We start from the raw sequence: 24,327 nt of genomic DNA, 5'->3' as shown, positions 1-24,327 counted from the left end.
CACGGGTTCGATCCCTGGTCGGGGAACTAAGATCCCACATGCTGCACAGCACGGCCAAAAAAAAATCACTCCACAGTATATTTTGGACACTGTTCCATTTCACATAAAGAGCTTTCCTCATTTAATTCTTTTTTCCCCCTGCACGCTCTTCCACTTTATGTTTGTACGTGTCACTGCTTTAACCAGTCTCATCCTGATCAGCATTGAATTGTTTCCAGTCTGCTGATGTCTACAAACAGTGATTCAGTGGCTGACCTTTAACACGTATCAAGCGCTGTGATGTGTCTGTAGACTAACCTTTAGAAGTGGACTGCTGGGTCAAAAGATAATGTGCACTTATAATCAACCCCAGGAGTTAAACCAGTTTTTTATAGTCACACCATCAATGTATGAAAATCTGGGAAAAATTTGAATTAGAGATTGCTTTTCTTCTGCCTCTCCTTGGCATACCCTTAGCTGTACTTTATAGGGTGTGTTCAGGTAATGCAAAACTAAATGTCTTAGTGGGCTCAGTCATTCTTAACCAGGGATGTGAAATGGTCACTAGTGGAATCTTTTCAAAATACCCATGCAATTGGCAGTACCTCAGATCTACTGAATCAGAATCTTTTTTGAAAATTTATTAATTTATTTACTTTTGGCTGCGTTGGGTCTTCGTTGCTGTGCGTGGGCTTTTTCTAGTTTCGGCAAGCAGGGGCTACTCTTCGTTGCGGTGCGTGGGCTTCTCACTGCAGTGGCTTCTCTTGTCGCGGAGCACGGGCTCTAGGCATGTGGGCTCAGTAGTTGTAGCGCATGGGCTCAGTAGTTGTGGCTCGTGGGCTCTAGAGCGCAGGCTCAGTAGTTGTGGCACACGGGCTTAGTTGCTCCGCGGCATGTGGGAATCTTCCCGGACCAGGGCTTGAACCCGTGTCCGCTGCATTGGCAGGCGGATTCTTAACCATTCGCCACCAAGGAAGCCCCTGAATCAGAATCCTGATGGGGCAAACTAGGGTAGGGCACCTGCCCTGTATTTTGAAAGGCTATGTAGTTAATTACTCCATAGACAACCAGAAGCCCCTTTCTGTATTTGAAACTATTGATATCATGTTAATAAACCAAGGAGCCTGTGTAAGTTTGAGAGCAAGATACTTCAATTAGTTTTATTTAACTGTTTAAGTCAAATATTTGTTGTGGACCTTGATACAGTAGGCACTCTGTCAGGTATGGGATATGGGGTGATTGGTTGTATAATTAACCATAGGTAGATATTGTGGTCATACTTTGTTGTTTAATGTAAATGTAGATACATAACAACTCGACATGAGGGAAACCTTTTATTATTATAAAGGAATTTTAGGACAGAAAGCATTTATAAAGGCCTATATTAAGGCCTGTTCAATAGACTTTGGCCTTTTTTCTTTAAAGAAAAAAAAGAAAAACATACACGTTTTTTCCATTCAAAGGAAAATCTTATAAGTTACGAGGCATATCATCTTTATACTATTTTAAAATAACTAATCTTGCTGACAGTGTTACTGGATTCCTTCTACTTTACCGTTAAGATGCTGTGGGATAGTTAAATAGTGTAGGTTTCTCCACTTACCACTAGATGTCAGAATATGCTTACATATTGTCACATGACTTTCAGGGCCAGTGTGCCAATAAGAAAAATTCTGACTTCTGGCATATTTCATTTCTGTTGATGTATTCATACATTCATACATGTACTCATCAGACTTTGAAATAAATACTTCAGTTGTACAAGAAAGTAGTTGTCAGTGTTATATATTATTTTTTGGTATTACTAAACCATTTGTAAGTTGCTGTTTCATGATGATTAACCCATATCTCATGAAATCAAATATGACAGAATCTCAAATGTATGACAGCAACTCCATAAAGCTTTCTAAACATCTCCTCCCTCTAACGTTTCTGTTATAATCATTTCCTAAAAATTTAGAGTAGGAAAGATTAGAGATTATATAATCTGGTAAGCCTCACATGGGTACTGTATATATTATAAATTCGTAAGGGACTTTTAAAAGCTATGTGGATTCTTTTTGCCAGAGTGTAATATAGCCATGTCCAGAAGTAAAATTCTCCGGATTGAAAAATCACTAAGTATCCTAAGAGTTCTTTGAGTGAGAGATGTTCCTGAGGGAAGAGAGTTGTGCAAATAAATGGCATGAGGGCAGAAAAAATGGTTGAGAAGCACTGACTTTGATGACTTCCATTTATAGCTTCTCTTTCCTCTAGTAAGGTCCGGGGGGATCAGGAACTTCAAGACCAAAGCCAGTTCTTGGAGATGGGTAGCTATTTTTGAATAACTGGAAGTATATTTATTTGAGGAAAAGGTCAAAAAACCTCACTGGAAGAGGGAACCTCAGGTCAAAGCTAGAAAAACACTGTGAAATCAGACCCAGGGGCATCTACTGGTCCAAAAACAGGCTCTGGAGCTGGGTAAGATACAGGACTATGTCGTAAAATTCTATATCTTCAGGATCTGCGCCTTGACCAGGAATGGGATTCTCTTTTATTGAGTGCTATCTGCTTGATGCCAGTATATGTCTCTGAAGTTACAGATGAAGCTTTGTAGAGTAGAGGAAACAGAACTTGAAAGCTTTAAAAACGACTAAGCTGAAGTCTCCTGATAGTAACCGATATTCTGCAGTATTAAAGGGAATGGTATATCACATTAGTTATCTCTTGCTACAAAACGGATGACCCCAGAGCATAGTAGATTAAAACAGTGTTTATTGTCTCACAGCTTCCGTGGTTCAGGAATCTGAGCACAGCTTAGTTATGTCTTTTGTCTTTAGGGACTCTTTAAGGCTGCAGTCATACCAGGACGTGACTGGGGAAAGGTTCACTTCCAAGCTCATTCATGTGCTTGTTGGCAGGATTCAGATCCTTGCGGGCTGTTGACCTGAGGGGTCTCGGTTACTCATTGGCTGTTGTCCAGAAACCGCCCTCAGTTCCTTGCCACGTGGACCTTTTTGTAAGGGAGCTCACAAAATAGCAGCTGATTCATCACAGTGAGCAAGCAAGAAGAACCAGAGAGAGAGAGAACACAAGGAAACAAAGTAGGCTTCACAGTCTTTTATAACCCAATCTCAGAAGTGAGTTTGGAACCTAATCACCTTCTCTTGGTTAGAAGCAAGTCACTAGGTCCAGACCGCACTCAAGCGAGGAGGGGATTATACATGATATGGATACCAAGGGGTGGGGATCACTGGGGCCAGTGGACAAGCTGCACAGCACACAGACTTACTGGTGTCTCCTCTGATTACATGGTGCCCTGGCCATACTGGTTGTTAAATATTTTTAATAGCGTCTCTGGTTTCACAGATTTTTGTCAAAATTGGAGCTAAAATTCATGTCAATTTTTGACACTCATGTTCTTCATAACCAAATAATACGTCTCTATGTAGAAGAACATAAACATCTTACCAGGCGACAAACTCCATAAGGATCCTTGTGGTGTTTGAAGTTTTTTCTCATGGTTGATTTTTTTTTTTTTTTTAGTACCTAACTTAGTGCCAGGTACTCATTAAATGTTTGTTGAATTAAAGGGCTCATAAGATGTTTTATCAAATTATAAACTAAGATGAAATTAGCTTCCTTTTTCTTTACAAAGAGCAACACAGTTAGGAGAAAAGAGAGAGAAGCCAAGGCTGATATGAACAAACACCTCCCATCTAAATAAATCTAATAGGCTTCAGTGCTTTAGGTCATTGCTAAAATCCACCATTAAGCTCTCAAAAGGAGAGTGGTGAGTTGAGTCCTTGGGTCGCTCTTTCCTTAGAATGTTTCTTACACCTTTAACATCCCTCCGTGGTCTGACTCACTTGCTTTCATGGTGCTCTGTCTCTTTGAATCCAGCACACTGAGCTGGAAATCATTATCCTCTACCTTAAAGCAGCGGCCACCCTTCCCCCTCAGTTCACCTTATCCTTTGCAATGCTTTCTCCTGGATTTCTAGTTTTCAAACCTTAAAGTTAGGTTTCAACCCTTCCTCTTCCCTATTTTCTTTTTGTACTAAGTTACCAAATCATCTTTATTCTCTCCTTTTCACTTCCTTCCCACCATAATCTGTCTTACAGTAGACTGTAGTCCCCCTAAGGCAAGCTCTCTGCCTTCTCCATTCTCTGCTTCTTTGCTAGCTAGGTCCTCCTTAAACCACGATTATGTTGTGTCTCTCCCCTGCCCGCCCCCAGCTCACACACATTTAATGCTCCAATGATAAATAATGATAAAGTCTTCACTCTTTCCCTTGACATTCATGACCCTCTACTGACCATTTCTTCCATTTTAGTACCCTATCACTCTTTGACCTAAGCACTTCCATATTTTCATCTGCCTACCTTTCTTCATGGTCTCCTCTCTCTGCTTCTCAGTTCATATATTTGTTTCTCTGACAAAGGGTCAGGGATAGATCAAGTTTTTGTGGGTCTGATGCTTAGTCCTCCTGGGACCCTCTTTAAGAAAAAGAACACAAAATTTAGAGTACAGAATTAGGGACAGAGCTTTGGAAAGGGCCCCAACAAATGAGGGGCCCTGAAGCTTAAACTTCATTAGCTTCGCGGTACATCAGCCTCAGTCCCCCGAGTCTTGACTGTGCTTCAGCCAAAGATTATGCAGTGTAGCCAGTGGCTCCTCCGTGAAGCCTTCTCTGCTGACCCCAGCCCACGCGAATAATCACAAATCAATTGGCTAAAGGCAAGGATCTTGTCTTGCGCTACTTTACAGTCTCTGAGTCTTTTTTTTTTTTTTTTAAAGGAAGAGCCTCAATTAGCCATTTTTTTTAAAGTACATTTTTTTTAAAATTAATTTATTTATTTATATTTATTTTTGACTGTGTTGGGTCTTCACTTCTGTGTGAGGACTTTCTCTAGTTGTGGCGAGCGGGGGCCACTCCTCATCGCGGTGCGCTGGCCTCTCACTATCGCGGCCTCTCTTGTTGCGGAGCACAGGCTCCAGACGCGCAGGCTCAGTAGTTGTGGCTCACGGGCCCAGTTGCTCCGCGGCATGTGGGATCCTCCCAGACCAGGGCTCGAACCCGCGTCCCCTGCATTGGCAGGCGGATTCTCAACCACTGCGCCACCAGGGAAGCCCTACAGTCTCTGAGTCTTATAATTTGAATTTATTAATTACTAAAGAAGTAATAGTTCTTTATCAAATTATTACAAAGGTAATCACATAGAGTTAAAATTTTTTACGTACATGTTAGTTTTTCCTTAAACAGTTGTTCTCAAAATGCTAAGCTGCTTTCGGAGCCCAGGGTAAGTTTCTGTTGTACGCTGTAGAAAATTATACGAATGAAATTTCTTTATAGAGTAGTACGTGTTCTGTGTTTGTATGTGTCCTAACCTTAGTTTTAGACGTCAGCTTTTATAACCACTTATGATCTTTGTAGTTGGTATGTAATAGATGGGAAGATGTATTATTCTAAGAAAACGTTTTTATAGGACGTGAAAATCTTCCAGTGCTTGATAATTATTCAGAAAATTCTGTACTGAGATTTATTTACGTCGCTGTTCTTCAGAGTTTGTACCTGTTTGTGAGAGACCTCTGTTATTTTCTGTGCATGTACTTTGCTGTTCCAGGACTCGCCCAGGAAGGCCTTTTTCGGGTGAATGGCAACGTCAGGGTGGTGGAACAGCTTCGATGGAAGTTTGAGAGCGGGGTGCCCGTGGAGCTGGGGAGGGACGGCGACGTCTGTGCCGCGGCCAGCCTGTTAAAGCTCTTCCTGAGGGAGCTGCCGGAGGGCGTGATCACCTCGGCGCTGCAGCCTCGGTTCATTCAGCTCTTTCAGGGTCAGTACGCTGAATCCTTCTAGGAATTAAAGCAATTTTATTTTTCAGCTAATACTAAGGTTTTAAATATTAAATATTTAAATTCTAAATATTAAAATAGGATGTTAAATATTTGTGGTCTCTCCATAACCATCATCTTGCTGTTTCACTCTAGATCTTCATCTTCTGCCCTAAAATAATGCCAAACTGACGGTGAAATACCATTATATTAAATGTAATTTCTAAGACTATTGGCATATGAATACGTAAATAACATAATATTGAAAAGCCCTGATGCTTTGGGACCAAAGAAATTCTTTTCTGACTAGTTAGTGACTGCCATGGAAGTATTGATACTAAGACTAAGGCATGAAATTCTGTGTAGGAAATATTAATTAATTAAATTGTGTTTGGTTAGTGACCTTTGAGACCGAAAAGTCACTGGTGGGCTTTCCTTATAAGGAAGACTGAGTCCTAAAACAGTAGTTGTTTTACATAACTGAGGTTAAAATTGATTTTTTAAATGTTCTTAAAGTTTATCTTTTTTTCACTGCAGTATAGTTCATTTGCAATATTATATTAGTTTCAGGTTTACAACATAGTGATTCAAAATGTTTATATATTATACTCCATTTAAAGTTATTATAAAATATTGGCTATATTCCCTGTGCTATACAGTATATCCTTGTAGCTTATTTATTTGCTAAATAGTAGTTTGTACTTCTTAATCCTCTACCCCAACCTATCTTGCCCCTTCCCTCTTCCTTCTCCTTACTGGTAACCACTAGTATGTTCTCTATATCTGTGAGTCCGTTTCTGTTTTGTTATGTGTATTCATTTGTTTTATTATTTTAGATTTCACATTTAAGTGATAAGACAGTATTTGTCTTTCTCTGTCTGACTTATTTCACTAAGCATAATACCCTCTAGGCCCATCCATGTTGCTGCCAAGGCAAAATTTCATTCTTATTTTATGGCTGAGTACTATTCCATTGTATATGTGTATGTATTAAATATATATACCACATCTTCTTAATCCATTCATCTATTGATGGACACTTAGTTTGCTTCCATATTTCGGCTATTGTAAATAATGCCACTGTGAACGTTGGGGTGCATGTATCTTTTCAAATTAGTGTTTTCATTTTCTTTGGATATATACCCAGGAGTGGAATTGCTGGATCATCTGGTAGTTCTATTTTTAGTTTTTTGAGAACCCACCATACCGTTTTCCATTGTGGCTGCACCAATTTACATTCCCCCAACATTGTACAAGGGTTCCCTTTTCTCCACATCCTCACCAACATATGTTATTTGTGTTCTTTTTGATAATGGACATTCTGACAGGTATGAGGCGATAGCTTGTTGTGGTTTTGATTTGCACTTCTCTAATGATTAGTGATGTTGAGCATCTTTTCATATGCCTGTTTGGCCATGTGTATGTATTTGGAAAAATATCTATTCAGGTCTTTTGGCCATTTTTTAATCGGTTTGTTCTTTTGATGTTGAATTATATGAGCTATTTATATATTTTGGATATTAATCCCTTATTGGTCATATCTTTTGCAAATATTTTGTCCCATTTAATAGGTTGTCTTTTCATTTTGTCAATGGTTTCCTTTGCTGTGCTGAAGCTTTTAAGTTTAATTAGGTCCCAGTTGTTTATTTTTGCTTTTGTTTCCTTTGCTTTAGGAGACAGCCCAAAAAAATATTGCTGCAATTTATGTCTGTGTTTTGCCTATGTTTTCTTCTAGGAGTTTTATGGTTTTGGTCTTACATTTAGGTCTTTAATCAGTTTGAGTTTATTTTTTATATGGTGTGAGAAAATGGTCTCATTTCATTCTTTTACATATAGCTGTCTAGTTTTCCCAGCACTGCTTCTTTTTTTTTTTTTTTTAATTATTAGCACCTTTAACTATTATTTATTTATTTATTTATTTATTTGGCTGTGTTGGGTCTTCGTTTCTGTGCAAGGGCTTTCTCTAGTTGCAGCAGGTGGGAGCCACTCTTCATCGCGGTGCGCGGGCCTCTCACTATCATGGCCTCTCTTGTTGCGGAGCACAGGCTCCAGACGCGCAGGCTCAGTAGTTGTGGCTCACGGGCCTAGTTGCTCCGTGACATGTGGGATCTTCCCAGACCAGGGCTCGAATCCATGTCCCCTGCATTAGCATGCAGATTCTCAACCACTGCGCCACCAGGGAAGCCCCCAGCACCACTTCTTGAAGAAACTGTCCTTTCCCCATTATACTGTCCTTTCCCCTTGCCTCTTTTGTCATATTAATTGATAATAAGTGTGTGGGTTTGTTTCTGGGCTCTCTATTCTGTTCCATTGATCTATATGTCTGTTTTTGTGCCAATACCATACTATTTTGATGACTATAGCTTTGTAGTATAGTCTGACATCAGGGAGCGTGATACCTCCAACTCTGTTCTTCTTTCTCAAGATTGCTTTGGCTATTCAGGATATTTTGTGTTTCCATACAATTTAGAAGTCTTCTAGTTCTGTGAAAACACCCATTGGTATTTTGATAGGGATTGCTTTGAATCTTTAGATTGCTTTGGGTAGTAGAGTCATTTTAACAATATTAATTCTTCCAATCCATGAACACTGTATATCTTTTCATCTGTGTCATCTTCAGTTTCTTTCATCAGTGTCTTACAGTTTTCCAAGTACAGGTCTTTTACCTCCTTAGTTAGATTTAGTCCTAGATATTTTATTCTTTTTGATGCATTGGTAAATGGGGTTGTTAACTTCTCTTTCTGATTGTTGTTAGTGTACCGAAATGCAACAGATTTCTGTATATTAATTTTGTGCCCTGAAACTTTACCAAATTCATTGACGAGCTCTAGTAGTTTTTTGGTGGCGTCTTTAGGATTTTCTGTGTATAGTATCAGGTCATCTGCAAATAGTGACAGCTTTACTTCTTCCTTTCCAGTTTGGATTCTTTTTATTTCTTTTTCTTGACTGATTGCTGTGACTAGGACTTCCAATACTGTGCTGAATAAAAGTGGTAAAAGTGTGCATCCTTGTCCTGTTCCTGATCTTAGAGGATATGCTTTCAGATTTTCACTGAGTGTGATGTTAGTTATGGGCCTTTTGTATACAGTCTTTATTATGTTGAGATTCATTTCCTCTATACCCACTTTGTGGAGAATTTTTATCATAAATGGATGTTGAATTTTGTCAAAAGGTTTTTCTGCATCTATTGAGATGATCATATGATTTTTATTCAATTTGTTAATGTGGTGTATCACATTGATTGTATTATAAGGTGGTTTTAAATGAAGAATCTTCATTTTTCAAGGTACTAATTTTAGGCATAATCATTATTGAGTTCTCCCTCCTAAATACAGGAAGAAAGATGATTTAGCTTTGAAAAGCCATTTCTTTCCCTTTTTTTGCCAAGTTAGGGTGAAAATGGGAAATGTATTTTATAAGAGTGTTAGATACCAGATTAAGAAGGATGTTACTTAAAGCCACATTCCTTTAAAGCAGTGGTATAACTCTTCATATGTAGTATGCTAAAGAATGAGTAAGTGAGAAGGCCATGTTGTATTCTATTGAAAAACAGGAATAAAATATGAAAGCAAAAATTGCAGAACTGTTTGTCTGTTATGGTTTTCTTCAGTGCTTTTAAGTTTTTTTATCAGTAAGTTACATTTAAAATAATTGCTACAAAAGCAAGTTGAAGATTTACAATATTGTGTGCTTAATACAAAATATTTAGTAATCAAATATTTAGTATTACAAGGAATCTTTGTTACTCTTAATATTATATCTTATATTTTATAATACTATAATTATATATTATTATAACTTATAATACTATAATCATAATATTATCTTTTTGTACTACTACTACTTGTGAATACTTGTGAATTTTAAAAGTGTTTATCACATTTCCTAGAATAGCTTTCATTTGATAATGAGAATACACTGTTTTATTTTATTTTTTTGTTAATTTTTACATTATAGTAATGTGTTATAATTCAAGTTTTCTTTGTAAATTATCATTCATGACATGTTTTCTTGGTGGCTAAAAAAGTTGATATGCATCAGAAAAAGCAAGGGGTATCATTCTACTAGAAGTAAGACTGCTTATTTAGTCAGCCTTGGGGGTTGTGTGATTGTGCACAAGTAACAAATTCTGAATGGGGCAGAAAAACTAATTTTTGCTTTATTGGTAGTATTCTCTCATTCCTTGAAAACCTCTGAGGTTAGATCTGAGAAGTTCAATAAAGGAAGTACTAATGAAGTACTTACAAGTTATGTAAGCTGCTAAGTAGAGGGAATAAAGTATGTCTTAGGTGCCAGACAGTATAGCTTTTATAAAATAAACTTCTCTCTTTAATAGTCCAGGTAGAAAATATGCAAGTAGGGCTTCTGTGCTTCTGCTGGTTCAGCCTGTGCACAGCACTCTCACAGTAGAGGGTACCCGCTGCGACTGGTCACCCCAAAGCCAGAGGTTGAAGGCTCTTTGCAGACTCACTAAGCAGACATTACACTTGGCCTGTTATAATATTCTCATCTCTTTTCTGTTAGACAATAATATATAATAAAACTTTTTGATACAATTTCCCTAGTAAAGACTACACTATTTTTATATTTCAATCCTTATGACACCAGATTAAATAGTTTTTTTTGATAGTCTGTCACAAATCAATGCCAGATTTCTTTTTTTAAAAAAATGTTGTGGGCCTTCGAATTGTATCCTGTATAAAGAGCAAGCTATTTGTGATTGAATATAACTTAAAAATTTTCAGCTCAAGCTCATCTCTTCCATACTTTAGAGGATGGAATTCTGGAGCCCCAACTTAGTATATTTTTAGACATTTAAGCTAAACCACAAGTGCCACCAAGGACAGCACAACTGCCGCCTGTGAGCAAACCCGTGCTCTAGATCACCCTTTGATCTTATAGGTCAACAGTGGCCCCCTGTGTGCATGCACATTTAGATTCTTTCCTCTTTATAAAAAATTATCAGCTTTAGATAATTATCAACTTTAGACTTTGTCTAGTGTCTAAAGCTCTGAGACTGTATATATTTTTAGTTAGCAAACCAATATACCTGCCTACCAGGTGTTACCAAAAAGTTCTATCTAAAGTTGATTTCTGCCAGAGCCTTTTGCTTCTGTCAGATGCCTGCTTTAGACAATTCATCTTTAAGAGAGAGACTCTAAAGGATCCTTCAGTGATTATCCTTTTCTGTTGTCATGTTAAACCTATCTCTGATTGTACCAACTTGCCTTCCTTTATTTAGGTTTCCAGTATAATTGTCTCAGTTTGGCTATATTCCATGACTTCTGATATTTTATCCTTATCTTGGTGGGCCAGTAATAGATCTATTTTTTATTTTAATAATTTCAGATGTGTTTGGGGAATAAATATGAATGTCAAGCAATAAAATGATTTTAGGATAGGATTCATTTAATTTAGAATTAACTAGAAATCCCTTTACAGTATTTGAATGCTCTCTATTGAAAAAACTTCTATAATGTAAATACAAATATTTCTGCCTCATAATGGAATATTCTTTTTGTTGTTTGAGTTGGATCAATCCATCAATATTTATTTAACACCATCTACTTATATACTGGATGGTCCCAAGAAATAAAAGATTAAACTTCTTGACTTCAAGGAGTGTGCTATTTAATTGAGGAGATAGATGTATGTTGCATACCTTCTGTAGTCCTTCAGATGAGTAATGCATTCAGTTGGTGATCACAAGGAGAGGAGGAAGCCAATCTGGATTATGGTAATCAGAGAATATTTGGTGAAAAAAGTAAAACTGGGGTATGTAAAATTAATTTGAATGGAGAGGAAAATCTTCTAGGTGAGGAAAGGGTGTGAGTAAAAACACTGTCAGTGTAAGACAGGAATGTCTGACAGAGTTGTCCATAGCTAAAGGAAATTTGCCAAATATATAATTTAAAAAGTAGGTTGAGACTAGGTGGTAGAGGGTCTTGAACGTTAGGCTGAAGGAACTAATATTTATCTGTAAGTAGTAAGTACTTGAAGAAAGAAGTCATATGATGGAAGCAGTATTTCAGGCTGTGCTGTGTAAGATGGTTGGATGGGGAGATGCTGGGTGCAGGGGGACTATCTAGAATGCTGGCAGAAATCTTGGTCCTAACGACCTGTATCTGATAAGTAATAGGCAATGGAATATTTTTTTAAATCTGGGGTAAATATACATAATGTAAAATTGATCATTTTAACCATTTTAAAGTATACAGTTCAGTGACATTAAGTGCATTCCCAGTGTTGTACAACTATCACCACTACCCATTACCAGAACTTTCTCATCATCCCAAACAGAAACTGGTAATGGAATTTTAAAGGAAGGTTACCAGAGACAGAGATATTAGAGAGAAAACATGAGCAGAAACATGATAGCTGATAATTAGAGGGTGAGCATAAGAAAGGAGTGAAAGATAACCCTAAGTTTTGAGTTTAGGTGACTTGAAAAACTGTGGGACGAGTAGCATGGTGGCCTGACTCTGGTGGCCATAACTTTGGTGAAGCCCACAGAAATGGCACCTGGGAAGGCCACAGCAGCAGAGGGCGTTTATTAAACTTTTGTGAATGGAAACAAATTAGGAAGGAAATTCTGAGGCAAGGTTGACATAGCACTGGGGAGAGCTCCCTGCCAACTCCTGTGCTTTGACAAGGCTTAAAGCAACTAACGTTGTTTTGTCTTCAGTAATTCAAATCTTTTCTATCTGTACCTAGGGTGGGTCTTAACATTTTATAAAATGCTTCAGCCTGGTAGACTTGATCTTTTGTCCTGAAATGAAGAAGCCCAGTCTTCAACTTTCTAGGAACCTTCTGTGACTGACTAATGCTCCTTCTTTACCTTCAGGTGAATTTGGGACTTAGCCCAAAGGCTCAGATGCTATTAGCTTGGTAGGATCTGATGATCTCTTTGTGGGGACTTTATTGTCTGTCTCCTGTCTCAGAGATCCAGCTGTTGTTATTGAAGAAAGAGGAGAGATCCTGATGTGGCATCTTGGTAATTGGTCTGTTAATAACAATAATGGAAGTCAAGAAGGGAAGATTATGGGGCCATGATGAGGAACTCATTTTAAATGGATAAAATGAACATCAGTGCTTGGGAGAGGGGTATCAGGGCTGAAGATGTGAACTTTATAGTCACCTTTGTAGAGTTAACCGTGTTCATACTTATAATCCTGAGCACCACTTACGTGTGGACAATATTGTAGCTGTAAACGGATGACAGCAAGGGGATTTTATATGCCTTTCATCATGATTTAAGTACCTTTTCTGTGCCAAGATTTTGCCTAGAGGCTTTACATATGTGTGCCTTCCAAACTCCATTACAGCTACTCCTACAGATACTTCATAGATAAGAAAAGTGAAGTTTGGGGAGGGTAAGTTACTTACCAAAAAGCAAGCAGCTAGAATGTGCAGAGCTAGGATCTGCCTCACTCCGAAGCCCAAGCTTTTTCCATCATACCGTGCGTATAAGTCAGCTCAGGCTGCCATAAAAGAATACCACAGACTGGGAGACTTAACCAACAGAAATGTATTTTCTCACAGTTCTGGAGACTGGAAGTCCAAGATCAAGGTGCTGGCCAGGGTAGTTTTTGGAGCTCTCCTGAGCTTGCAAGTGGTGCCTTCTCACTGCTGCCTCCCATGGCCTTTCCTGTGTGTGTGCTCTCCTGCCTCTTCCCCTTCTTGTAAGGACATCAGTTCTTTTGGATTAGAGCCTCAGCTTTATGACCTCACGCAACCTTAATTACCTTTGTAAAAGCCCCGCCTCTGCATACAGTCACGTTGGGGGTTAGGGCTTCAGCCTGTGAATTTTGTAGGGACGAAATTTAGTCCATAACACTACTTTTTTTTTTTTTTTTTTAATAAGACATTCTCTTTTTACCAACTTTTTTTTTTTTTAAACTTTGGGTTTATTTATTTATTTATGGCTGTGTTGGGTCTTCGTTTCTGTGCGAGGGCTTTTCTCTAGTTTCGGCGCGCGGGGGCCACTTTTCATCACGGTTGCGCGGGCCTCTCACTACCGCGGCCTCACTTGTTGCGGAGCACAGGCTCCAGATGCACAGGCTCAGTAGTTGTGGCTCACGGACCTAGTTGCTCCGCAGCATGTGGTATCTTCCCAGACCAGGGCTCGAACCCGTGTCCCCTGCATTGGCAGGCAGATTCTCAACCACTGCGCCACCAGGGAAGCCCCATAACACTACTTTTAAAAACTTATCACAGTTTGGTATATGTATGATTAAAAATTAATTAGTAAAATGCCTACAGTGGATGCTAACCTAGGTAGTCTCTGGTATAGAAATCATGACTACAGAATTGATGTTTTTTTTCTTGGAAATCTTTAAAGATGACTAGCAGAGCTAGGAGTAAGGAATGAGTTTAAAACAAATGATAAGCTGTGGAAAAAAATGTTACTGGGGTGTGTGTTCGTTTTTTGTATAGATAATTTTCTGTATTTTTGTTTGTATTTTAATATTGATTCTCTTTAAGAATTTATTCCTTTTAGTGATAATAGGTGCTAGTGACTCCTCACTGCATAATACCTAGAAGATATTTTATTTATATAACCTCTTTTGATCCCAGCATCAACTCTAATGAGGTACAGATAGGATAATCTTCATTTTGAAGAAAGAAATTATAGCATGTGGCTTAGAGCATAGGCTCTGGGTCCATTCTGACTAGTTACAAATCTGTTTGCCCACCGCCCGCTGCACTGGTATGGACAGGCTACTTAGCCTTCCTGTGCCTTAGTATATTAGGTATCTATTGTTACGTAACAATTTTCTTAAAACTACTATAAACATGTATTTCCTGTCATAGTTTCTGTGGGCTAGGAATTCAGGTGTGGTTTAGTTAGGCAGCACTAGTTCAGAGTCTGTCAGGGAGTTGCTCTCAAGAGTTGTCAAAGGGCTGCAATTATCTGAAGGCTTGACTGGGGCTGGGAGATCTGCTTCTAGGGTGGTTCATTCACATGGCTGGCAATTTAGTGCTGGCTCTTGGTGAGAAGCCTCAGTTCCTTTCTCTATGGGCCTCTCCTGATGGCTGCTTGAGTGTTCTCATAACATGTCGCTGGCTTCCCCCAGAGTAAGCACATCAAGAGAGATGGAGGCTATCTTTTCAATGACCTAGCCCCAGAAGTCAAATAGCATCATTTGTCCCACATTCTATTCATTAGGAGGAAGTCCTTAATCTGGCCCATATTCAAGAGGAGAGGAATTAGGCACCATCTTTTGAAGGAAGAAGTGTCAGACTTTGTGGACATTGTGAAACCACCACACTTAGTTTCCCTAACTGTTGTCGTAGTTTGTTCATAGTAGTGTTTACTTCCTGAGTTTGTTGTGGATACTGAGTTTATCCATTAAAGCACTTAAAACAGTGTCAGTCATATATGTTTAATAAATGTTAAGTTAGTGCTTCTCAACTGTGGAAGCCCAGAAGAATTATCTGGGAAGCTTTGAAAAATCCCAGAGATCATTACATCCTACGCCAATTAAATCATCATCTCTAGAGATGAGACACAGGCATCCATAGTTCTAATGCAGTCTTCCTTCCCTGTACTTATGTCCCAATTTATCCTCAACCCTCGCTTCCACCCCTTGGTTTCTTAGTTATACGAAGACAAACCATTTAGTGTGATTTCCCTCAAGTTTTCCACTTTTAACCTTAAAATTGATTTCTTTATCCTTTCTGTATCCTAACTTCCCTGTCTCTTAAAAAAAAATTACAGAAGAATAAGTGCACCTACCTGCCTAATGATTAAGGAGGAGGAAGGAAAAGGGACAAAATGAGTTCCAGTTTGGAGTTAAATGAAGATTTCAAAATTCTTGCCCAAGTTAATTGAAACTACGTGAAGTTTTGGTTGTTGGTTGAGCCGGTAAATCACACAATATGGACCATATCTTCCAGAAATTCATTTGGGAATATTTTTGGAATGGCTACCAGTTATCAATTTTTATTTTTAAAAATATTTTATATAATTTTAATGAAAGCATAAGCCTGCAGATATGGCCTGTTATATATAGTACAGGACTTTTTTTATATTAAATCAGTGATTGAAAATTTTTCAATTATTAAATTGAGATGAAGGCATTGTTTGGTATTTTATTGATCACATAGAAAAGTAGGATACTGTCCTGCCAACAGTGAGCTTACAGTTTTATTAGGGAACTAGAACATGTACACAGAGAGCCAGGATACACAGAATAAAGTGGGGTTGACAGCGAGGAATCATTTCTAAGTCAGATGATAAGGAGGGTTTATGGAAGAAGGAATTAGTACTTGAGCTGGGCTTTGGAGGGCTGGTAGAATTCCCACAGATGGTGTTCATTTTAGGAAGAAAGGATTACAGGAGCAAAGGTGTTTGGAAAACAGAGGTACGTGATTGCAACAGTGAGCACAGTGTGTGTTCAGGAAGGTGGGGGGAATGGGTAGTTTATAATATAATTGGGTTTGGTGGTTTGTCAGTAACATTATTAATCAAATACTGAAGTGGCACATTGTTAAGTGATTTTATTACTCTCAATAAAATTCATCATCTTATTGCTTTTGACATATTTTCCTTTATTTAAAGAAATATTTTTGTCAAACTAATACATGCATACGATTTTATTAAAAAATCAAATAAAATGGAAAGATTTTTATAGAAAACCCCTACACAGCCTTTGACAGCCCTTAATTTTCTTTCCCAGAGCAAATCAGTTTTCACTTATCTAGCTGTTCTTTTGGTATTTGCTTCCATTTGATAATAAAATGTTTTATCTTGATCTCTCACTTTCAGACATCATCTCATTGCTTCCACTTACGAAATATGCGGAATTAGCTGTTACATTGTTACTTACTCCAGTATCGTTCTATCATAATTTTAGCTGAATTCATAATTAATTTTTACCTTGTTAAGACTATGTGAGGGTGCGTGCCTGTGTGAGGTGCATTGCCTGATGTTAATGTTTGTCTGAGGTTTATAGAAAATTATGTGAATAAAAACATATCTGCAGTTTTTTTCAAATTGCTCCAACAAATCCACCATTACCTATATTTTTTCAAAACATCGCATAATTTATCAATTCTTTATTTCTGGGGCGATTCCTCTTTGGCCCTTTTGCTTCTTCTCCCCCGGTAGTAGGTGTCACCCTGAGCCTCCCACACCAGTCTTCCTGGACCTGCTCTCCCCTTCAGTCCCTTCTCGTCTATTGTGTTGGACATTCAGCAGATCCCTTCAACCTGGAAAATATTGTCTTTTGGTCTTGGAAATGTACCTGTCTTAGCTTGTGTTGTGCCTTTAGAGGTTTGATCATTTTCTTTTAATTCTGTTCTCTGTGAAATTCAGTCAACTTTATTTTCCAGCCTTGTTTGTTTAAATTTTAGCTTTTCGATTTTAATAGCCAACATATTTATGCTCTGTTTCAAAGTACTCTGTTTTATAGCATTCTATTCTTATTCTTTCTGAGATACAAATAAGGCTTTTGGTGGTATGTGCTTGTTTGTTTTTGGTTTGGTTTTCTCCCCCTTATATTTCTTTTTGTATCTCTTTACTCAAACATATGAGGATCTTTGGCTGCTGTGATTTAGGAATAACATTTTGCATGTGGGCCAGTGGGCTTGTCTACTGGTGTATCTCACTTCAGGTAGAGTAGATGGTGGGGATATAGAGAAATCTAGCTGTTTCACTGGGGACCCACAAATGTCAATGTGTGGATATATTTTTCTCTTCAACCATTGAGTTCCTCAGGAGCAGGAGTGGGAGGGAGGTGGGAAGTAAGCTAATGGACCCGTTAGTTCTTAGCACATTTTCACTGATCTTTACATTTTCCACTGTGTTCCTTGCTCTAGCCCTTAGCTATCTCAGATGTCCAAGAACACACTGACATTATGAAGAGCCTAAACTTCAGCACTCCTGCCTGCCGGCACGCTCTCCTGGGTACTCAGGGTGGCGGGAGCTCCCTGGAGCCTGAAGGGCTTTCACACAGCCTGTCTGTTTTCAGTCACTCGCATTCACTTCCAAATGGCTTTGAAATCTCATCTCCTTCTGTCTTCTCTGCTGTTCTTTTTTTGCTTGCGGGCGCTCATACTTTTTAAACATCATTTTACTGTCATTTTAGTGGGGTCTTGGGAAGAATACGTGATCAGTTCGTCTCTTTAAATGGACATTCTTCTTTGCCTCCCCCCGCATATTTGATTTTAAATGGGATAGAATTTTATAATAGCTGTTCAAACAATGTGTGAGAGTTAAGTACCTGTGAATTTTAGCTTATGAGCATTTGATAATTGAGACAGCATCTGTTTTTCTTAAGAAAACCACCCGAGTAATGCCATTTTAATCAGCACAGTGCCTAATTGTAAAGAAATCTAATTTCATACACCGACTTGCACTTGAGTCTTGTGCTGGTTTTCTTCATTACATGGGGTATTCACTAGATAAGTTTGAGTTAAGGCTGTCTTTTATCTATTGATATATATCATAATGCTACTTGTACTGTTTGATGTTAGCTGGGTGGTTTTGCCTTGCAAATTTTAAAGTACTATGCAGATGTTGGCTAGTTACAATACTAGTTCTTAAGTCATTACTCCTTGGGTAGAGTGAGCTCCAGAGGAAGCGTATGAAATATTTCCTTCCCTAGGTTCATTCCTTCTTACTGAGTTCCTTTTCTTTCAAAATTATTCAGCCCTCACAAATTTGTTTCTATGAAAAAGAGAATCATTATATTAAACTCCAAGTTTAAGCCCTTTCCATTTTCAGCGTATGCCTTTTAGGTTTTCTATAAGCAATGCCAAATATATAAATTATGCATTTTTTCCTGGTAAAGACCTAAACTCAGAGCAGAAAGCATGGCCATTTGCATATCTGTCCAAGCTGCCAATCAGTCCGATGTGTGAACCCTCCACTGGAATAAATGAGAAATGTGGTGCCAGGAAACCCAGGTTTCCACACATGACTTTATACATTTTGATGGTATTCCAGTTTGGTTCTGCTTCCATCCACATCCATGTGACAGGAAAAGCCTCATTCTTGTTTATAATCCCCTATAATCTCTAAGATTGTAGATCCAGATAACTAGATGATCGTTTGTTTGCTGAGTACACATATAAATATTTTCCTCTTAGTGACCTTTGACACTGTGAGGTAGTATTAGGTACTGAGTGGGATTATGCAAATTTGGGAAGAGAGGTCATGACTGAGCAAAGTTATTCTGCATTAGAACAACTGGTCTTGAGGTACTCGTGTGAATACGTGTGTATGTAAACTTACTGAAATCTTCCATCTACCTTGTCCTTTCAACTGTATTCTCCTTATCCTTGATTGATGGCTTATACCTTAAATTCTTGTCCTTTTAGTGAGTTATTAAGAGGAAAAGTAGATAAACTCATTTTTTTTTTTTTAGTACATGGTAAATGACTTATGTATTATTATTGAGGTGATTGTTTAAAAATATTATATGTGGATGGGTACATGTTTCTGGAAGTGCATTTCACTTTTTACTATATATGCTTTTTTTTTTAAACAAATGAAAATCTATTCAACATCATTAGTCATTAGGGAAGTACAAATTAAAACCACCATGCGCTACCACTTACACATATCAGAATGACTAAAATTAAGACTGACCATACAAGTGTTGGTTATGATATAAAGGAATTAGAGCTCTCACACACTGCTAGTATGAATGTAAAAATGGTACAGCACTTTGAAAAACAGTTTGACAGTTCCGTTTCTTTTTTTAAAATGTATCTACTTTTTAAAATTGAGGTATATTTGATTCACAAAATTATATTAGTTTCATGTGTACAACATAGTGATTCAAAATTCTTATAGATTATACTCTATCAAGTTATTATAAAATATTGGCTATATTCCCTGTGCTGTACAATATATCCTTGTAGCTTATTTATTTTATTTTTATTGGAGTATAGCTGCTTTACACTGCTGTGTCACTTTCTGCTGTACAGTGAAGTGAATCATGCATATACATATATCCCTTCTTTTTTGGATTTCCTTCCCATTTAGTAGATAAACTCATCTTTGACTGAAAGTTCTCATCTAACTTTTTCCTACACTGGATTTTAGAGCCAACAGAATTTCCTTATTTATTGAGATGCAATTTACACACCATAAAATTGACCCTTTTAAAGTGTACAGTTCAGTGGTTTTTATGTATTCATAGAGGGCAGTCATCACTACTATCTGGTTTTAGAACAGTCTTATCGCTCTGAAAAGAAACTCCAAGGCCATTAGTAGGCACTCCCCATTCCTTCCCCACTTCCCCTCTCCACTGCTACCAGCCTTAGAGAAACACTAATCTACTTTCCACCTATACAGATTTCCTATCATGGCCATTTCTTATAAATGGAATCACACAATATGTGGTCTTTTGTGACTGTCTTCTTTCACTTAGCATAAATTTCAAGGTTCATCCATGCTGGAACATACATCAGTACTTCATTCCTTTTATGGCTGGGTAATAGTCTACTGTATGACTATACTACATTGTATTTATCCATGCATCCATTGATGGACATTTGGGTTGTTTTCACCTGTTGGCTAATAGGAATAATGCTGCTATGAACATTTATGTACAAGTTCTTGTATGGTATGGACATATGTATTAATTTCTCTTGGGTATCTACTTAGGAGTGGAATTGCTGAGTCAAATGGTGACTTTAACATTTTAAAGAACAGTTTTCCAAAGTAGTTGTACTATTTTATGTTTTCTTCAACAATGAATGGAAGTTTTAATTTCTCTACATTGTTGATAATACCTGTTATTGTCTGTGTTTTTTTATTTTCCTTATCCTCATAGTACAGACAGTAGAGTTTTATAATAGCATGAAGATTATGGGCTTGAAGAGGAAAAAGAGAGACCCAGCAGCTCCAAGTCCAAGAAGATAATGTCTGTTGGGGATTTTTGGAACAAATTATTGCAAACCGAGTGAAATCCTCAGTAAATTCTGCATTTTTCATGAATGCTTTTGTGAGGAGGTCTTGTTTCGATTGAGCTGGAAGAGGGAAAGAGAGAACAGCCAACAAATGAGTTATTAAAAAAAAAGGAGTAAAACAACTTGTATCAGTAGAATCGACTCACGTAAAATATTGAAAATTTGTGTAAAGAATATCAGTTTGAAGGGATGTCAAGTGATGAGCTTACTAGACACCTGCATCTCTGCCTGAACTGAGCTAAGCTGTGTCCTGAACCCCTGCTTGGCTGAGCCCATGGACATGGTCAAGTTTTACACTGAGTCCATAAGCAATTTGAAGACTTAAGGGGAAGGAGAAGACATCCAGAACAGTCTTAAATAACTCTGGGCTTGATGGTCTGGTGTCCTGTGACTTACACCAATCCAGTCTACTTACATCTGAACACAAGTTTCAGCTGCATCAGTAGTGGAGGGCGGGTAGAGTAGTAGTAGCATGATTTGCACTGAAACTACATATTTACTGTACTTTGCTCGCTTAATATAACACTAGATTTATGGAGAAAGCCAAGTTTTATTGGCTGGGATATTGCCAGTACTGTTGAAGATGAGCGTCATTGTGGGAGGTTCCCCCTCCTATATGCTATGACGGTTTTTCCCATGCTCCTGTGTACAGACATTCCCACATTATAAACAGGTTCTTCAGCTGTTACATGCTTGTGTCTAACATTTAGCCTGGATGTGAGCTCTTAGTTTTGATATTTAGACAGAATATTTTACATGCTTGTTATATTTTTAAGCTATGTCTTCGTCCCCACTGACAGGCATTCAGCCCTCGGTGAATGCCCACAGAATAGATACGCTGATCTACTACTTAGGTCTCATAGAGAGTTAGTTTTTGGCCATAGGACTGAAATGTGAAGTATCACCTCTTTGTTCTTCTGCGCCCTTTGCCTTTGCTTTAACATGTGGGTTCCTTCTGGGAGTGGGAGTGTCAGTGTAGATACCAGCTAATTTGGCAATAAACACGCCTCTGCATCTGGCAGAAGCTAATCAGAATGATAAGATTTGTAGTTTTATTAATAGCATCTAAGAATAGGCTGTAATTTATTAATTTTTATTAGTCACTTTATCATCCTGCCCTTTGGGAAATTCGCGTGAGGCTTCTGAGAATGGTGTCATGGGCAAGGGTTGCGAGAGAGCTGTAAAAATATAACCTCTCCTTTTACGTGGAAAAATACCAATTCCATTAATCATAAGATATAATTATGTATATAAACTTCTCGTCACTCTAAAGAAGCGATTCCACTCCTGAGGAATGAAATGCGGGGGTAAGATTCAGGCTAATCCAGGGTAGCTGGCGTTTTATGATTATTTGTCCCATTCTTCTGTGAATGCGTATTTAGAAAGAAATACGGTTCGTGTTTTGTTTATTCTTACATGTGGTATAAAACATTTTGTGACCTGACACTCTTGTAGGCTTTTATGAATAGGTTGTTCCCCGCATACTCCCCAGGACCTAAGAAGCTATAATTGATTGTAAATGAATGAAGATTCCCACCCCCGACTGCTCACCAATTTTGCTTGTTTATTTGTTGACTCAAGGAACATTTCTTAAATGTTTACACGTCTGAGACAGTGTGCTAGGTGCTGTGTAATAATGACGCTAGTGACGGCGAGCTTTGTTGGAGCGCACCGATCACATCACGTGCTCTTGAGGTCAGACTGCCGGGATCTGAGTTGCAGCTCGGTTTCGTGGGAGCTGTGTGAACGTGGAGAAGTTAATTAATCTCTCTCTTTCAGTCTAGTCATCTCTAGCTGGGGGTACCTGAGATTCCTATTGCTGCTGTGACAGATTACCAGAAATGTAGGGGCTTAAAACATCACACGTTTACCGTCTCCTTGTTCTGTGGGAAGTGTGTAAGCTCAGCTGGTTTCTCTCCTCCAGGTCTCACAAGGTCAAAACCGACGTGTCAGTCAGCCTGAGTTCTTGCTGCTTCCAGGCTCATTCGGGTTTGGGGGAGTTTCCAGTTCCACGTGGTTGTGAGGCCGCGGCCCCTGTTTCCCTGCTGGCTTCTCTGTTTTTGGAGGCCGTCCATATTCTCAGGCTGGTGACCTTCCTCCGTCTTCAGGGTCAGCAGCAGCTCACTATTCTATCTGATAGATTAGCAAGTTTTCAGAAATCCTTGTGTGAGACTTAATGAGGAAATAAAAAGCTACTTCAGTGAATCTGGCGCCATGAAGCTAAATATTTTGGTTCTTTTAATGGCTGACCTTCTCACGGCCCTGAGATATATCGTAGTGGAGATTAGCATTTTGCCAGTTGTTTTTTTTTTTTCTCCTTGAGGCTAAGATTGTACGTATAGTAATACAGTATAACTTCATGGCCACTGAAAAGTCAAAGCACATGACAAGCGCTGGGATAAATGTCCAGATTAGATTTAGGTGCCATCCCGTGATGCAGGCCCAGCATTGCTGATTACGACCCTAATCTCTTTTTAATGAGAGCAAATACTTGTCACATGGTTCAGCGTTTGCTCCCTAATCTGGAACAAAAGTTCTTACGGTCCAATCTTCTTCAACTGCTGAGTAGTTTACCTGTATACCGCACGTACTGTGTGCTAGTTTTTTGTTTGCGGTTTAGCTTAAAAAATGGGTCAAATTCAGCCAACAATGAAAATCTTTTAAGAAACATGAATAATTTGAAGTGGCACTTTTCACTAATGGAAAAAGTTAATTCTTGTCCTAGGAAAAGATTGATGTTAAGGAAAATGATGACTGTTTCAATTATTAACCATTATTCCATCTGCAAAGTTTTCTTAAGCCTTTTGGATTAATAAATTATACACATCCTAATTTTTATTCCAGTCTAATTCTAGAAGTAACCTCAAGTTTAAAACAGTTAAAATATTCTAATACATCTGCAGAGGTGCACTTCACTATTTCTGAGGCCTTTCTGTGGAATTTTATTGCCGAGTATCCTTCCTCTCTGACCACCAAAGGATTTCTTATCATTTAAATACTCCCTGTAGTGTAATTCCTATGTAACACCCTGACCCAGCTAGTTCTGTAAATGGACTAAATTAGTCCACATTTCTTGTAGATATATTTGAGATATAGATGTCTCTTTATTCCTATAGTATTAGGTCTTACTGGGTGTCTTAAAAGTGTGCCTTAAATGTGTATCGATCTATTAAAACTACTTCTTGATCACTTTTTATATGCCAGGCATTGAGGGGCTTTAAAAGATGTTTAAAACTCAATCTCCAACTCTGAAAGAGCTTACATTTGCCAGTTTGTGGATTTTTTTTTTTTTTCACTTTAACTTCCTCCAGACATTGAATGCATTGTCAATGAGGCCTTCCTGACAATCTTATTTATAATTACAGTCACCACGCCTCACGCTGGCCAGTACTCCCAGTTTCTTCTAGCCCTATTACTATATTTATTTTTTAATGTCTCATCCACGAGAATATAAGTTCCATCAAGGCAGGGATTTCTGTTTTGTTTACTGATGTATCCCAAATGCTTAGAATTCTGCCTGACATAGAGTAGTTACTCAATAGCTACTTGTTGAATGATTGAATAAGTATTCCATACACGTATTTTTCATGTGTAAAACAAACAGGACAC

The 24,327-nt window shown here is 38.2% G+C and overlaps 1 protein-coding gene across 4 annotated transcripts in view; it reads left to right on the top strand.

Annotated features, from left to right (window-relative positions):
- The window catches only part of FAM13A (family with sequence similarity 13 member A), a 365,856-nt gene that overhangs the window by 50,644 nt on the left and 290,885 nt on the right, over positions 1–24,327 (top strand). For 3 of the 4 annotated variants that reach the window (XM_082391636.1, XM_082391638.1, XM_082391635.1), the window contains one exon: positions 5,586–5,795. The exons of the other annotated variant lie outside the window; for it this stretch is intronic. In XM_082391636.1, the coding sequence (XP_082247762.1) occupies positions 5,586–5,795 (210 nt within the window). The remainder of the gene's footprint in view (positions 1–5,585; positions 5,796–24,327) is intronic. 4 annotated transcript variants of the gene reach the window in all.

This window comes from Balaenoptera borealis (assembly GCF_965194805.1).
Source record: "Balaenoptera borealis genome assembly, chromosome: 4".
NCBI classification, from domain to species: Eukaryota; Metazoa; Chordata; class Mammalia; order Artiodactyla; family Balaenopteridae; genus Balaenoptera; species Balaenoptera borealis.
The sequence above is the reverse complement of the archived record's forward strand: the minus strand, read 5'-3'. Positions and strand labels throughout refer to the sequence as shown.